Below are 16240 nucleotides of genomic sequence, written 5' to 3'. Positions count from 1 at the left end.
TTTCATCTTATAAACTCTGCTATAATGGATTTTATATGTCTATATTTATATTTTTATATAATAAATATCTAAAAGACAAAACTATTGCTTCCAAGACAATCCTTATTTTATATTGTATTCTCAATTATTTACATATGTTAAATAGAGGATCTCTTACTAACTATATAACATTATGGCTAAGATATCTGTATGGTTAGCCCTGCTAAGTTCTATGCTTTAAGACATTATAGAGGTAAATAAGGGAACCGCCCACGGTTACACTATTGAAATGGCGTCCTGTGCAGCTGCACAGCTCGCACACCCCTAAGGCCGGCCCAGCATGTCCCGGGCGTCGTGCGATAGGAATTGCGCATCCCTGGGAACGGCATTCCTGCTTTGAAAAAAGTGCAGGAACGCCGTTCCCACGTGTACCTGCATGACTCTAGCCCTGGTTAGATAGCGGGAGTGTGTTTGTATGCTGTACTGGTGTTTGACATAATTACAAAGATATGCATACACAAACATTAGCAAAATTTCCGCAGATATCTTGCCAGCCTCCATGGCTCAGAGGAGAAGGTTTGCACTGAAAACAGAAATATTGCGCAGACACCAGATCGCTTATAGGTGTTTTTTTGGGGGGGAGCTGGAGCCTCTAGCTATCCAAATTAGATTGGATTAGAATGTTCATGGAGTACAAATTCATTTGCATGTGTATAAACAGTTTATTCGCGGACGACGTACTTCCGACAATTACCTCTTAATATAAATTTCCAACCTTAGTCTGTTAATCCAGGACTATAGCACCTTCTCTTACTAAGACCCAGGCTTTGCTAATAGGCTTAGATGGAGATTTGCTATTCCATCTAAAAAAGCACATTTCAAGTGCAGAGATGACTGTGCGGTGAAATTCTGCACATACAGACTTTAAGCATCATTACCACTTCACAACACTTAAATGGTTATGATGCTTGGAGTAACACATCAAAAAGTTATTCCAACCATCATAACCACTGCAGCCTGCTATAGTGGTAATGATGCCAGGAGTACCTGAGCTCTGTTCCCCATGATGGGTCATGCAATTTTGTAACAATGTTCACTCTTTCTTTGGTCCCACCAGATTCTACAGTTTCTACAGTTTCTGCAAAACTGAGAAGTATTTGATCAGACTAATATCCAGGCACTTCTGCGATGCTCAATGCGAACATCGCATTGATCACGCAGAACGTCCATAGGAAAGCATTGAGAAATGCTTTCCTATGGGTGTTTTTAATGCGCGCTGTTCTTGCCGTGCATGCTGCTCCACTCGAGAGCTGACGTCAGAGGTCACCAGCGCCAAGGATAAAGTTAAGTGGCTAAAGGGGTTTTAACCAGCGGGAGGGGGGGGGGGGGGAGCGCTAGGGATTATAGTGTCAGGAAAACAAGACCATGTTTTCCAGACAATATAGTGATCCTTTAAAAATATAGTGTTGAGGTGACAGTCCTTTCAGTAGGATTGTTTTTATCATTTTTTAAACCAGTGCAGACAGATACTGAATTTGAATAATCAGAACCAAGTTTTGTCACACTTTGTGTAGTGTGAGCTTGTGAGAATGCCCAACATTCTCCTCAGTCAGTAAACAAGCTCACTTTTTAAGGGACACCAACATACCTGTCTGTATTCAGTTAGAGTTATATACAAAAATGCATATTACATATTTTATATGCATACATATACCTTTTATGACTGAACACGTTTAAGGAGAGTGTGGAGAAAGGTCTGCAATTAAATTAATGGGTGCCATCACTGCATGATCCAGTGTGGACAAACTACCTTTAGTATATGACTGGATCCTTCAGCCATATACATGCACCTTGGGTCAAACAGTTCTCAAAAAAACCTACAGCTGGTCTCAATGGTCATCCCTGCTTCTTTAAAGGGAAGACCATGGAGACTAACTGTGGGGAATATACTCCATTTAATAGAATAATGAAAAATAAAGATCCATTTCCTTTCAAAACTTAATGAAGAATTATATCAAATAATAGTTTGAAGGTAACAATTGTCCTTTAATGTGTGTTTATACATTGGAATTGCCCTATAGGTTTGCTTACCAAGTATGACAGAGTGTTACATTAATAAACTGATGTCTAACATTCTAATGCAGATGAAAATATAGCACACTTGGTACATTACAATATATCAAATCCCATTATAGGACAACAGTCAGCTCAAAATGTTTTTTATTAGAATAAACTTTTCATCAAGTTTTGAAAGTAAAATTTTTAACATAAAAAAAAAAAAAAAAAAAAAACACAAACACATAACTCATCCCTTCTTTCTGTATATGACAAAATCTATTTGCATTTCAATCTGGATGAAATAAAATACAAAAATAAAAAGTTGTGAGGTGACGATTGTCCTTAAAGAACGATTTTCAAAACCAGTCCAATTTAAACAGTGTCAGAAACAAACTATGCAGCGTTGAATATTAGATATTTGGTAGAATATAATTACCTGCAGACTTACAATAAAGTACACTAACCTTGTCTTTAGCATCCACTTTATTTTTGGTGTCCATCAGCTCAGCAGACAAACTGTTCAATCTTTTCTTTGCACTGTCGTCAGAAAACTAAGAGAATAAGTGGTATTTTACTAAAAGTGACAATAATAAACTAGTTTTAGAAGGTTCATAATACGTTTTATTCTCTATAATTCAAATGTCGGTCACTGCAAAATGTAAATAGGTAATTTTTTTCTCCTTTTTTTATGGAAATATCAACCAAGTTCTGTGCACATGCAGTTGGAATGATTTCTCATCTCCAGAGACCCAAGCTGCACTTCCACACAAATCTGAACCATGTTGGATATACATTGAAAGCAGCAGCTGTACAGCGGCTTATTGAGCAATTTAACTTGTGAGGAGTGAAACAGAGGGTGAGTGAAAACGACCTTGCAATTGTTAAAATTACAAGGAAAGGTTAAAGGATCTTAACCTGTAGAACTTGGAGGAAAGGCGAGACAGGGGGCTAGGATAGAAACATTTAAATACATAAAGGTAATCAACACAGTAAAGGAGGAGACTATATTTAAAATAAGAAAAACTACCACAACAAGAGGACAGTCTTAAATTAGAGGGGCAAAAGGTTTAAAAATAATATCAGGAAGTATTACTTTACAGAGAGGGTAGTGGATGCATGGAATAGCCTTCCAGCTGAAGTGGTAGAGGTTAACCCTTGAGGGAGTTTAAGCATGCTTGGGATAGGCATAACACTAGATGGGCCAAATGGTTCTTATGGGCTATATATGTTATGTTAGGAGTGCAGCCTTTACAAAAAAAAAAAAAAAAAAAAACACAAAACAAAAAAAACACAAACATTTTATATTGACTAAATCACTGCACAAGTATTTACTTTAGTTTTTAAGAGCTCGTTTGCTTTTTTCAGGTCAGCAATCTGTCGCTCTAGAGAAGCAATGTTTGCAGAGAGGGAACTTTTCTCCCGCACAGCTGTAACCAGTTTAACTTCAGTCTTTTTAAATTCTTCCTCCAAAGCCAGCAGTTTCTTATCCTGCTCAGCACGTTCCTTTAAAAGTGAACGAATCTGTAAACCAAAAGAAACAAGAATATTACCATTTTAAATTTACAATGCAAATGTGTTTATGGATGCAATACCTACATTACTGCAATAATCCAGATATTTAACAAAAGAAAAAGCTAAGTTTATAAAAAAAAAATCATACACGTAAAGGTTGACCAGACTCAAATTTTCAACTTTCCACTAGACATTGTAGAGTAAAAAATTAGCTTGTGAGCAGAAATTCACCTCTGGTGAGAATAACATGGACCCTGCAGTGCTTTCATTAAAGCTTCGCTAGATGACCTGGATTCACGTTAAATGAAAATGGATGGTTCTGTATCATTTAATGAACCCTCCCACAATAATTTTCCATTCAATAATCCAATCCTGAACATAAAACATATTATAAAATAAATAATTATATATTGTACACACATACCCCAGCATTGAAATTAAGGTTTCCATCTAGAAATTATTTAACAACTATTGAAGTAAGAAAAAAAACAAAAAAAAACACAAAGCTGTGAACCACTTATTTAGACTGCTTCGGTCGGTGATTGTTTTACTTACAGTAACCAGAGAATAAGAACAATATGTGGAGAGCAAAAAAAATGGGTCGCAAGAGAATACTGAGAACGAGCAGCGGCTGCAATAGCCTGCCCTTCGGTGGGTCCCCGCTCAGATCTCAAGCTGGTTTTTGCTCATCTAGTGCCATTACAGAGACAACATCTCTGAAACATATCCCACTGGTCCCACCCATACGGGCAATCCAGATCCAAAATGCCAGCAAGTTCCCTCTGCACGAGAGATACAACAACCCCAGACGATTGTTTCAGCCTTGTTAGGCATCATCAGTGAGTGCCTAGGGAGATATCAGCTATGCCTCACTGATGATGCCTAACAAGGCTGAAACGTTAGTCTGGGGTTGCTGTATCTCTCGTGCAGAGGGAACTTGCTGGCATTTTGGATCTGGACTGCCCGTATGGGTGGGACCAGTGTGATAGGTTTGAGAGATGTTCTCTCTGTAATGGCACAAGATGAGCTAAAACCAGCTTGAGTTCTGAGCGGGGACCCACCGAAGGGCAGGCTATTTCAGCTGCTGTCCGTCCTCCGTGCACTCTTGCTCTCCACAATAAGAACAATATGCTTTAAATGGAATTCCGTACAACAAATATAATTTACCTCTTTTTCCAACATCTTCTGTTTCTTTATCTCTCTCAAGAATTCTAGATCCTTTTCAGGCTTCTGTCTCAAGTTTGGCTGTGAAGAACATATTGATCAATAACTCTTTTCTGATTAATATACAATAGTCATCCCATGACAGTTTATTTTAAAGTACAAATACGAAAAAACAAGTCTGCTGATGTGTACTGTGGTCGTTGCTGCCGCCCAGGAGTGATTGCAGGACTAGTTTTTTTCGTATTTGTATTAACTTTTGTATCACACAGCCCATCCCATGTGTTCCCTATTAAGGATTAACAAGTATATAGGGGTGTATATAAAAAATACCCCTCTCTGTCTCAGTGGAGATATCTTTGCCAGAAGCTCAAGGTGGCAAGGTGAAAGGTCAGTGTAGGACCCACCTGAGGGGGTTTGCCTTGACTGGGCAGGCGGGCATTCCCTCCAATGGCCATTGGAGTACCTAAATAAACTCAATTTGTTTAACTATACATAGGGATTTAGGAGAGAGCGCAGGTAACTTTTTATTTTATTTTAAAGTACGCTTCAATGCAAACAAACGGAAACACCTGTTTGGTGAATTAATCTAAACTATGCAGGGGCATAGCAGATGGAGTCAATGGTACATTATCCTACAACAAGAAGGCAGAGGAGATGGAGTACGCTGGCATTGTCATCTGGCAAGAAAGAGGAATAGGTCTGCCATGACATCCATGGATTTTCAGTGTGTTCACGTTTCTGAAGTGGTCATGGTGGTAGAAAGGGACAGGGCTGTGTGCTATCCCAGGTTTTGGCTCAGGAAGCTTTCAAAGACTAACCTGGTGCATTACCTTGAGCCAGACAAGACACCGATCCCTAGAGGGTATATGGTGTGTCCTGAAGTGAACTGGCCTCAGGAGCAGGGCCAGACTTGCCCACCGGGATACCGGGAAATTTCCCGGTGGGCCGCCGGGACCTGGGGCTGGGCAAATAGCCCAAATCATTGGGCTAATCTCTTAAGTATTTTCCCCTCGGACTGTGCCAGCCTGCATCAGTCCGAGGGGAGTCAAGAGGGAGGAGCTGTGGGCTGGTGCGGCCGCAATCAGACCAGTCACTCCCTACACAATTGAAATCAGTTCTGGCCACATGTCCAACCCCTGCAAGTAAGTCCCTCCACCTGGGTGGAAGCCCCACCTTCTGCACACAAGCTCCGCCCCCGCACACACATTGCTGACCTCACTTGAAGGAAGAGGCCACAAAATGGCAACTTCACCTAACAGTGCCAGGTAAGCTTCAGCTATGACAGTGATTGTGCAGGTGTGCCTGCTAGTGAGTGATCTATGACTGAACCTGTTGATGTGTGTCTGAGTATGGACAATGTGTGCTATTGTTTAGGTGGACTTTGTGTTCAGATCATTTTAAACTGGAACCCAGCACTCAGATGTGCTCTGAGTATAAGAGACACAATAACCGTATGAAAATGAAGACAGTCCTGCGAAAAGAGGAACTTCAGAATAATGGCCTGCAGGGCAGCCCAGTGCCATTGTGCTTAGACCACTCATTAATAAAATAAAAAGACTGACACATGAGGGAGTTGGATCAGGTCTGATGAGGTTTCTTGAGATCGGGGAGACAATTTGTGTGGTTATTTCAACAGCGCTAACTATAACAGTGTGTCATGCTGTGCTCATCGTCAGCCTATTTAGTATGATCCCCTAGGAAAACAATTTCCACATATGCAGAGATTTTTGTTTATTTTTACCCCACCGAGAAGTTAATGTATAGGGCAAGATCAATATGGCTCTAAAATTATGAAAGAGAAGCAACCAGGTAGTTTTTCCAATTCTCTTGCAAAAGAAAGGGTTCCAGGAGAATCCCTTCTGTACTAATCCTAGTGGTTAAAGGTTCTCTCTTTCCAAAAAAAAAATAAAAAATTTGATTGCTTGTATGCGAGTTACTGCCTGAATGTTTAGGAGAAGGAGACCCCAGTATACCAGCTGGGAGTGAGTGAGCTTCTGATAGTGAGTGAGCTTGTGCCTGATAGTGAGTGAGCATGTGTGTATGTGTGCGTGTGCGTGTGTCAGTGAGCTTGTCTGTATTGAGCATGTGTAATTGAGCTTATCTGTATGGAGCATGTGTGTGTCAGTGAACTTGTCTGTCGTGAGAATGTGGGTGTGTGACCATGAGCTTGTCTGTATTAAGCCTGTGCATGTCAGAGTTTGTCTGTACTAAAATTTGTGTGTGTACCAATAAGCTTGTCTGTGTGCGTCAGGGTGATTGTCAGTGAGCCTATTTGTGTGCATCAGTGAGCTTGTGTTTTTATGTCAATGAGCGTATGTATATCAATGAGATGGTCTGTCTGTGAGCCTGTGCATCAATGAGCTTGTGACAGTGAGAATGTCTGTATGTGGGTATGCTTACTGTATAGTTAAATGTTTTACTCTGTCTTGCCACCCGAGAGGATTGAAATATATATATTTTTATTTATTAACCCCTTAAGGACAGAGCTTGTCTTTCACTTAATGACACAAGCATTTTTTGCTCTTTTTTGCTGTTTGCGTTCAACTGCAATTTGCATTTTACTAATTTATTGCACCGACGCATATTATATACCGTTTTTTTAAAGGACAGAAAGGGCTTTAATTTGATGTAACATATATTTACATAAATGCTTATTTATTATTAAAAAATACAGAAAAAAGCAAAACAAAAATTAAAAATCTTGATTTTTTTAACAGTTTTTGCAATAATAATGTGTCCACAATTAGTGCAGGTTAAGGAAAGTAATTAAAAATAAATTCATTTAGTTGTTCTGATTTACAGAATATATAATGTGTCTGGGATTTTAAGTTTTTTTTGGTAGTTACAGGTCACAAAGCACAAGGAGTAAAATAAACTTTTAATGTGGAGCGATTTTAGAATTTGGTATGTTTGTCTTGTAAGCTTTATAGCCATAAAAGAATACAAAATTGCCACACAAAAGTATATATTTATATAAAGTAGACACCACAGGCTATTTACCTAAGGTTGTTTTGACACTTTCTACGTAGCCATTTTACCGCCAACCTCTGCTAAATATTGGAGTAAAATTGTGTTTTTTGGGGGTTTTCGCACACAAACTTATAATAAAGAACTTCTCATGTGTATTTTGTAAAGTTGGTGTGTGCTATTCCTGTACAAAGTTTTATTATGTGTTCAGTTACTTCTGCTGAGTACAACGGTACCCCCATTGTATGTCTTTGGCACTATTTTGTGAAGCTACAGTGCCATATAGGAGACCTGTCCTTGTCAGTATTCACAGTAGAATTTTGAGAGACGGATTTAATGAGCCTATGCTTCCATTTGGGGTATTATAACAGTTTGACTGTTCAAAAAAAAAACCACAAAGGCCTACCATTTGTAAAAGAAGACACTCCAGGGTATCTCATAAGGTGCATATTGTGCCTTAACATGCCCCCATTTTTTTACCATTACATGCCAAAGTATGTGGTAAAAAATAATTTTGTGCATTTTTTACATACGGATTGCATTTTGTATATTTCATATGTGCCACTAAGTTCAAACCCCCCAAATTATGCTCAGCTAAGTCTTCTGAGTAAAAGGACACCCCCATTGTATGTCTTTGGCACTATTTCGTGAAGCTACAGTGCCATATTGGAGACCAAGCCATATCAGTTTTTACAGAACTTTGGATTTTGACGCTGGGCCTAAGTGCAATTTCCAAGCATCTTCGCAGGTTTTAAATTCAAACTACCCCACAAAGGCCTACCATTTCTTAAAGTAGACACCCCAGGGTATTTCAAAAGGCATATTTTGAACCTTAGCGTGGGATAATTTTTCCGCTAGCTTGTACCAGGTGTAGTGGTAATAAGCGTTTTTTCTGCCTTTTTGACACACAAAGTGAGTTTGCACAGTATATTTGGCAAACCTTATGTGTACCAAGACTGTATAATACTTTATATGTTGCTCAGCTATGTCGGCTGAGTACAAAAATACCCCCGTATGTACCTTTGCCAGGTATATGTGGACATCGGAGGGGCACATTTGGGACACAGCCATTCCATTTTTTTTCTCCAAACTTTACATTTACACCAGGTGTAGTGGTAATGAGCGTTATTAAATGTATTTTTTAACTTTTTAAAACTTTTTTTACTTTTTAAAACTATTTTTTAAACTTTTGTTATGCTTATTAATTTTTTTTAAAGTTTCTTAAACTTTCGTAAAACTTTTTTTTACAGATTTAACATTTTTCTAAGCTTTTTTTTTTACCGTTAACCCCTAACTAGCAGTAAGCAGCACTAACAGTAAATTCCCCATTTTCCCATAACTCCCACCCACCCCAGCTAGCAAAATATTTAATTATACAATATTTAAATTAGTTAATTAAATAAATTTAACCCCTGAGGGTTAAAAAATAAATAAAAGTTCATCGTCAGGGGTTAAAAAAAATTAGATCACAGTATAATACTGTGATCTGTATTTTGATCACTGTAGGCAGTGATCGACTGGCAGGGAAGGGGTTAATTTTTATTTGGACTGGGTAAAGGGTTTATTTTTTTTAATTTTTTACTTAAACGTTATTAAAACTTTTTTTAACTTAATTTTTTAACTTTTTAAAGCTTATTTTAAAACTTTTTTTAACGTTAACCCCCAGTTAGCCTAACACTAAATCCCCTAATTCCCCACTAACTTCCACCCTCCCCAGCTAGCTAAATTTATAATTTTAAAATAAATAAAATAAATTTAACCCCTGAGGGTTAAAAAAAAAAAAAAAAAAAAAAAAAAAAAAGAATTAACCCTCAGGGGTTAAAAAAAAAAAAAAAAAAATCAGATCATATTAAAATGTAATCCCTGCCAATTGATCACTGTAGTCAGTGATCAATTGGCAGGGAAGGGGTTAAATTTTTATTAAAATGGGTAAAGGGGGGTGGGATTTTAAATTTACTTTTTTTTTTTTTTTTTTTACACTAGGGGGCAGGATCAGCACTGATCCGTCTCCCTGCACTTCACAGTGAACCCGGAAGTGCAGGGAGGCGGAAGGTAAGTATACACAGCACATGTGCTCGCTCTGACATGCTGTCAGAGCGGGTACATGTGCTGGGGCAGCCCGATCCGGTGCTCCCGGTCTGCCTCTAATGCAGAGGCAGACCGGAGCACCATTAACCCCACGATCGCGGCGATCTGGGGTTAATTTTACCGCGTGACGGACGAGGTCCGTCACCCGTCGTTAAGGGGATTCCCTGGATGACGGACCCCGTCCGTCACCCGTCCTGCAGGGGTTACACAGCACAATGACTTACGGGACTGGCATGTATATTTTTTTTTCCCCCAGGGCTGCTTTGTATCCCCAGTCCGGCCCTGCTCAGGAGAGATTCAAACAGAGAATGTGGTGGTCAGAGTAGACCTAGAGAGAATTACCCCTCTCTCATTATGAAGAAAAAGGGCCAGCACTTGGGAGTATTATAGGAGTTGTAATTTTACAGCAGCAAAAGAGTTATCTTTTGGCCATCCCAAGAAAAGCTAGAATATTGTATAGTCTAATTCAAATATACACAGTTTTAATAAAAAATTATTCAATACCATTGAAAATCAGGTTTGCCAAAATGTACAGAATTTGTAGCGGTTTGTAATGAATAAATCAAGCAAAAGTAATTGATTCAAGTGGTTTCCGCATATTCAATTGCAAATGCATCAATCACTTTTCCAGTCTCAAAATTATTCAACCCCTTCACAGCAAGTATCTTTAGTACTTACTAGACCACCCTTTTGCTGTTTTGACCGGCTGCAAACGAAATGCATAGCCAGATGCCAACTTCAGGCAGCGTTCCTGAGGAAGCCCTTTTCAGTGATATTCTTGGGTTTGTGTGCTGCAACTGCCTTCTTCAAATCCCACCAGTCAGGTGACTGATGCCATTGTAGAATTTTCCAGGACTACTTCTGCAACCATGCCTTGGTGGAATTTTAAGGTATGCTTAGGATCATAGTTTTGTTGAAAGGTTCAACTATGCCTAAGCTCCAGCTTCTTCACAGATGGCATGACGTTTTCTACTAGAATTTCTTGATACTTCAATGAATCCATCTTGCCTTCCACACACTGCAGGTGCCAAAGAATGCAAACTAGCCCCAGAGCATTATCGAGCCACCACCATGCTTAACTGTGGACCGTGTTCTTTTCAGAGTATTCTTAATTTTCTTCCTCCAGACATACTGCTGATGCATTGGGCCGAAAAGTTGTTTTTGTTTCATTGCTCCACAGAACAGAATCCCCAAATTTTTGTGGCTTATTCATAGGATTCTGAACAAATTGGAGCGGACTTATTGTGTGCTTTTTGGTCAGTAGAGGTGTACGTCTTGGAGTTCTGGCATGGAAACCTCCTGCGTTTAGTTCAGGGGGTTGAATAATTTTGAGACTGGAGAAGTCATTATAAGTTGCATTTTTAGTTGAATTTGGGAAAATTACTTGAAGTATTCATTGTGTTGAGCTATTTCAAATGCTTTTGTTTGATTTTGTTCTTGACAATAAAGCTGATTTTCAATGGGGGATGAATAATCTTGATTACAACTGTTATATGCATTTTTCAGGGTTTTTTCCACTAAAGGGCAAATTGTTGGGAACTCCATATAAATTCAACATTTTAAGCCAAAATAGCCCTCTGTGCATGCTCCACCCATAAAGCATTTTTTCCTAGTTGCTTTAATAAAAATGCTTATATCTACACAAACACAGATAGATATGTTTAGACACACAAACCACATTGTGCTTGTTCCCTTCAAAAAAAATACTTACAGTTGATCCATGAGAGGAGTGCTTTCGTAAACGGGTTGGAGAAGTGAACTCGACCTCTTTATCCATAAACAGACCATCGCTGTTTGAGTCTTGTATGTAAAGCAAAAAACAAAATGTAATCCTTATTATTATTATTATTATTATTATTAAGTGGAAACAAACAATCTACTTCAGATAAGAAAAAAAAAAACAAGCAATGGTGATGATTATATACTGCTTGGAGTGTCCCTTTAATACCTCTAAACATATCTATAGCAGTTAAACCAGAATGTCTTTCCTAAAATAGATAGATAGAGTTATTAGTGAAAAAATCACTTTCCAAATGCCAGAAACATCTACCCATAGTACACAAGCCGTGAAATGATATCGCAACAGATCTGATGTCTGCCAAGTTATTTCATTTTATTTTTTTCAAATTCTCACCTTTTTTTGCTCTAAATCTTTGTGACTTTTCAAACGATACAGGTCCTTTAAGACCATCAGAAATCTTTACATCATATGCTCCAGGGGGTGGTGCACAGCCTAAAAAACAAAACAGCAGATAAATTAAAATAGTGACATAACAAAGAGTAAAATCAGGAGTGTGGAATTCATATTGCCTGACTTCTAGTTCTTGGCATGTACATTTTCTGACTTTTAGCCCTGCTGCAAACTAATGACAGATATTCTGCAGGGAAGCCTGTGGATGACACTGCCGGGTCAGGGAGTATGTGGTCTGCAACTCCAGCAGGTGCATAAATGAATGTGAGCCCAGAGGCCTTCTGGCAGCATAACACTTACCTCAATGGGTTAAATCTTTCTCGAACCATTTAACACTGAAGTTGCCTCAAGAAAGAAATGTACCCTTTTTAAGCCAGTTTTGTAAATGGGGAGTGATTGGTTGAGAGCATCAGCTGACCGATCTCAGCAAATCAGCGGCACCACTGCCTGGTGGCACTCTTCACTCCCCAGTTGCAGGAGAAACTCCAGGGGGAGTTTGGCTTCCCTCTCCAACAGCACAGAGGAGGACCTTTTGGGGTTTGATACCCTAAATCAAGCACAGGCCGGTTGGAGGTCTGGTACCTTGGGGTAATGGGGGAGAGAGATATGTCATATGCTTACAGTGCATCCCAGTTGGACTTGAGGATCTTTGGAGATCGTTTGGACTCTTTACCCATCAAGAGCTGGACCAGGAGATACCCTGAAACACTCAGGAACGGTGCCTCGGTTTGGGAACGCGCCATGGTCTGGTAAAGCTTTAAAGGACCACTCTAGTGCCAGGAAAACATACTCGTTTTCCTGGCACTAGAGTGCCCTGAGGGTGCCCCCACCCTCAGGGACCCACTCCCGCCCGGCTCTGGAAAGGGGAAAGGGGTAAAAACTTACCTTTTTCCAGCGCTGGGCGGAGAGATCTCCTCCTGCTCTCCTCCTCCGATCCGCCTCTTCTCCTCCCCGTCGGCTGAATGCACACGCGCGGCAAGAGCTGCGCGCGCATTCAGCCGGTCACATAGGAAAGCATTCTCAATGCTTTCCTATGGACGCTGGCGTGCTCTCACTGTGAAAATCACAGTGAGAATCACGCAAGCGCCTCTAGCGGCTGTCAATGAGACAGCCACTAGAGGACATAGGGGGAAGGCTTAACCCATTCACAAACATAGCAGTTTCTCTGAAACTGCTATGATTATGAAAAAATGGGTTAACCCTAGAAGGACCTGGCACCCAGACCACCTCATTAAGCTGAAGTGGTCTGGGTGCCTAGAGTGGTCCTTTAAGCGGGTATTGCTCGGTTCCCCAATCTCCAGATAGACCGCTATTTAATCCCCAGAAAGAATAGCGCTGGGGAGGAACAATTGTACTGTACATTGCATTGTATGGAGGGCCCCATGCAGGAAGAGTCAACATTACTGTGTATAAATAGTGGTGTGCTGTGCAATAAAGCTCATTCTACTACCTACATTCAGTCTCGACTAATGTGTAGGGGAAAGGCTAGAATAACTTCTTTACAGAAGGTAAGGTCTCCTGAGGAAATAGTTATAACTGCTGCAGCCTGGTCTGTTGGAACAGGTCTTTGGAGACCCCAGTCAAGCATCAGAATATCTGGGTTCTGGTTGGTGACAGGCATGTGCTCCAGGGTCCTCTGGACATAAGGTCCAAAACCAATATCATATCATTCAGTCCACTTTCAGCTTTCATATCATTCAGCCAGTACCACATAAGGTCCAACCCCACTGCATGGCCCCCCAAAAAAAGTCACCAACTGGATTTAACCAAGCAAAATAGGTAATAGCCTCTTATTGGATAGTTACTGCATGAGCAATTATTTTTCAGATAGCAACAAGCTATTTAACCCCAACTGATGCAATGAGTAGCTTCTCATTTTTGAAATACCATGTCGAAAGACATCCCGTGGTCGTTGAAAAGAAGTTAGTCTGTTTGAGAAGGGACAAATCATTGGCATGCATCAAGCAGAGAAAACATCTAAGGAGAAATTGCAGAAATTACTAAAATTGGGTTAAGAACTGTCCAACACATTATATAAAACTGGAAGGATAGTGGGGAACCACCAGTGATAGGCGCATCAGGGTAAGAAGAGAGGCAGATTAAGTGATGAACCCATCATGCCTAGTGCCTACTGTACAAGTCTGTGGGGGCAGTGCTATGATCTGGGGTTGCTGCAGTTGGTCAGCAACATTATGTTCCCAAATAATGAGGTCAGCTGACTACCTGAATATACTGAATTACCAGGTTATTCCATCAATGGAGTTTTTTCTTTCCTGATGACACAGGCATATTCCAAGGTGACAATGCCAGGAATCATCGGGCTCAAATTGTGAAAGGGAGCATGAGACATTTTCACACATGGATTGGCCACCACAGAGTCCAGACCTTAACCCCATTGAGATTCTTTGGGATGTGCTGGAGAAGGCTTTGCACAGTGGTCGGACTCTCTCCCATCATCAATACAAGATCTTTGTGAAAAATGAATGCAACACTGGACGGAAATAAATCTTGTGACATTGCAGAAGCTTATCGAAACAATGCCACAGCGAATGTACGCCGTAATCAAAGCTAAAGGGGTCCAACCAAATATTAGAGAGTGTGTGACTTTTTTTGGTGGCAACTTTTTGTTGGGGGACCAGGCAGTGTAGTTTCCTCTTCAACTTATTGTGCCTACTCTATTGTAGGATCCAAAATAATTGCATATGGTCAGACACTACCATCCTGTCAATTTTGGACAGTGTTGTGATACAGACCAACAAGGGAATAAGGAAGGTTGCAGTCTCAGTCACACCAATAGCATCACGGTTCTGTAAACCAATAGGAATGTCTGGTCTTTGGATAGGTGTTGGTTCCTTATCAACTTCCAGGATATGTGGAGGCAGAATCGATCAACAGTCTGGGGGATCTTGCCACCCTTTGTGGTTAAGCTCTAGTCCACCCTGAATAAACGCCAGTCTCTGTCAGTTATTTCATCCTGCTTTTTCTAAGACCAGTGTCTGTCATTCCAGTGTGTTTTGGTCTGCCTAAATTTGTGGAGTTTTACTTCTTTCTGCTCTTTGACCTCCAGAGTCCATCTCTTTTCTATGAGATCACCACAGAACTGGGACTTTTCACGCTTCTGTTTAACATCTAGGCCTTCAATACAGCCAAGTGACACTCTTTGTACAGTGAGTTATAGACAATTGTTGTATCATCAGAGGCATCCCATTCAAACAATCTTTCGGTCATTCAAATGCATCTCCTATTCGTTATACCTCCCAAATACCACTCCTTTATTGCATGGAGTGCTTTAGTTTTGCCTCTCATTGCAGACTTATCCTTCCTTGATCGTCCTCCCTTTTTAATATCTCTGTTATCCTTGTTCCCTTTCCTGTGGATCATCCAACATTCTCCTGCCAATCTCTTGGAACTCCTTCCATTTCTCTTAGAGTAGCTTCGGTCTCATCTACTTCTATCTGCCTGTGTTTGAGAGCGTTGTCTTATACTACCTCGACTTCTTTCCCCCCCCCTCTTTTTCTTGGCCAACAACTCTTTCAGAGACAGAAGATGTGTTTTGTATCTAGTCTGTCTGGATTTCCTCCTCTTCCTTCGTTATCTCTTTCCACATTGGATTTCTTTCTGTAGTTGGGATAAGTAGTCCTTGATAACTTTTTCTCATTTAAATGGTTATATAGTGTCTGGAGTACCCTGGTGCCGTCCTACCAATTTAGTGTTAAATTGGTTTAAACATGTTCTTAGCTTTTTTGGGAAAGTTATAGGGCCATAAGTACAAGTAACACAACCAAACATTGCGGTTTCAAAATATATATTTTTAAAATGCATCAATAGTGACATTGTAACAGTTATCTGTCATAAATTTCTCAATCACACCTCACATGTACATAATTATTTTTTTTAAGTAGACAACCCAGGGTATTCAATATGCAAAAAACGTCACTTTCACTGACAATATCATCGCTGTGATATTTACGGTTTTTAAACACCAATATGTGTTCAGCGAAGTCTCCAGAGTAAAACAGTGCCCCCCATGTACAGGGTTAAATATAGTGCTAGCAAATTACATTCTCTAGACTTTCTGCCTGGGTTGTCAGGCAGGTCCCCCAAATTGCAATCAAGAAAATTACTTAATTAATGTAAAAATATTAGGGATGCACCGAAATGAAAATGTCTTATCTATATTTTATTGAGTCAATATCTGCACATATGGAAATCAAAGTTTACACTTTTAATTGGGGAACGTGGCAAACCCATACCAGGAGGAAGAAGTCCCCAACTGTCCCC

At 40.0% G+C, this 16240-nt stretch overlaps 1 protein-coding gene across 2 annotated transcripts in view; it reads right to left on the bottom strand.

Moving 5' to 3' along the window:
- HMMR (hyaluronan mediated motility receptor) overlaps nucleotides 1–16240 on the bottom strand; it is a 64949-nt gene that overhangs the window by 41736 nt on the left and 6973 nt on the right. For both annotated transcript variants that reach the window (XM_063445281.1, XM_063445282.1), the window contains exons 2-6: nucleotides 11903–12001; nucleotides 11480–11568; nucleotides 4717–4794; nucleotides 3370–3558; nucleotides 2502–2588 (exon numbers count right to left, since the gene is read on the bottom strand). In XM_063445281.1, coding sequence (XP_063301351.1) covers nucleotides 2502–2588; nucleotides 3370–3558; nucleotides 4717–4794; nucleotides 11480–11568; nucleotides 11903–12001 — 542 coding nt within the window. The remainder of the gene's footprint in view (nucleotides 1–2501; nucleotides 2589–3369; nucleotides 3559–4716; nucleotides 4795–11479; nucleotides 11569–11902; nucleotides 12002–16240) is intronic.

This window comes from Pelobates fuscus, chromosome 3, assembly GCF_036172605.1.
Source record: "Pelobates fuscus isolate aPelFus1 chromosome 3, aPelFus1.pri, whole genome shotgun sequence".
NCBI lineage: Eukaryota > Metazoa > Chordata > Amphibia > Anura > Pelobatidae > Pelobates > Pelobates fuscus.
Note: the sequence above shows the minus strand (reverse complement) of the source record. Positions and strands in the feature narration are given on the sequence as shown.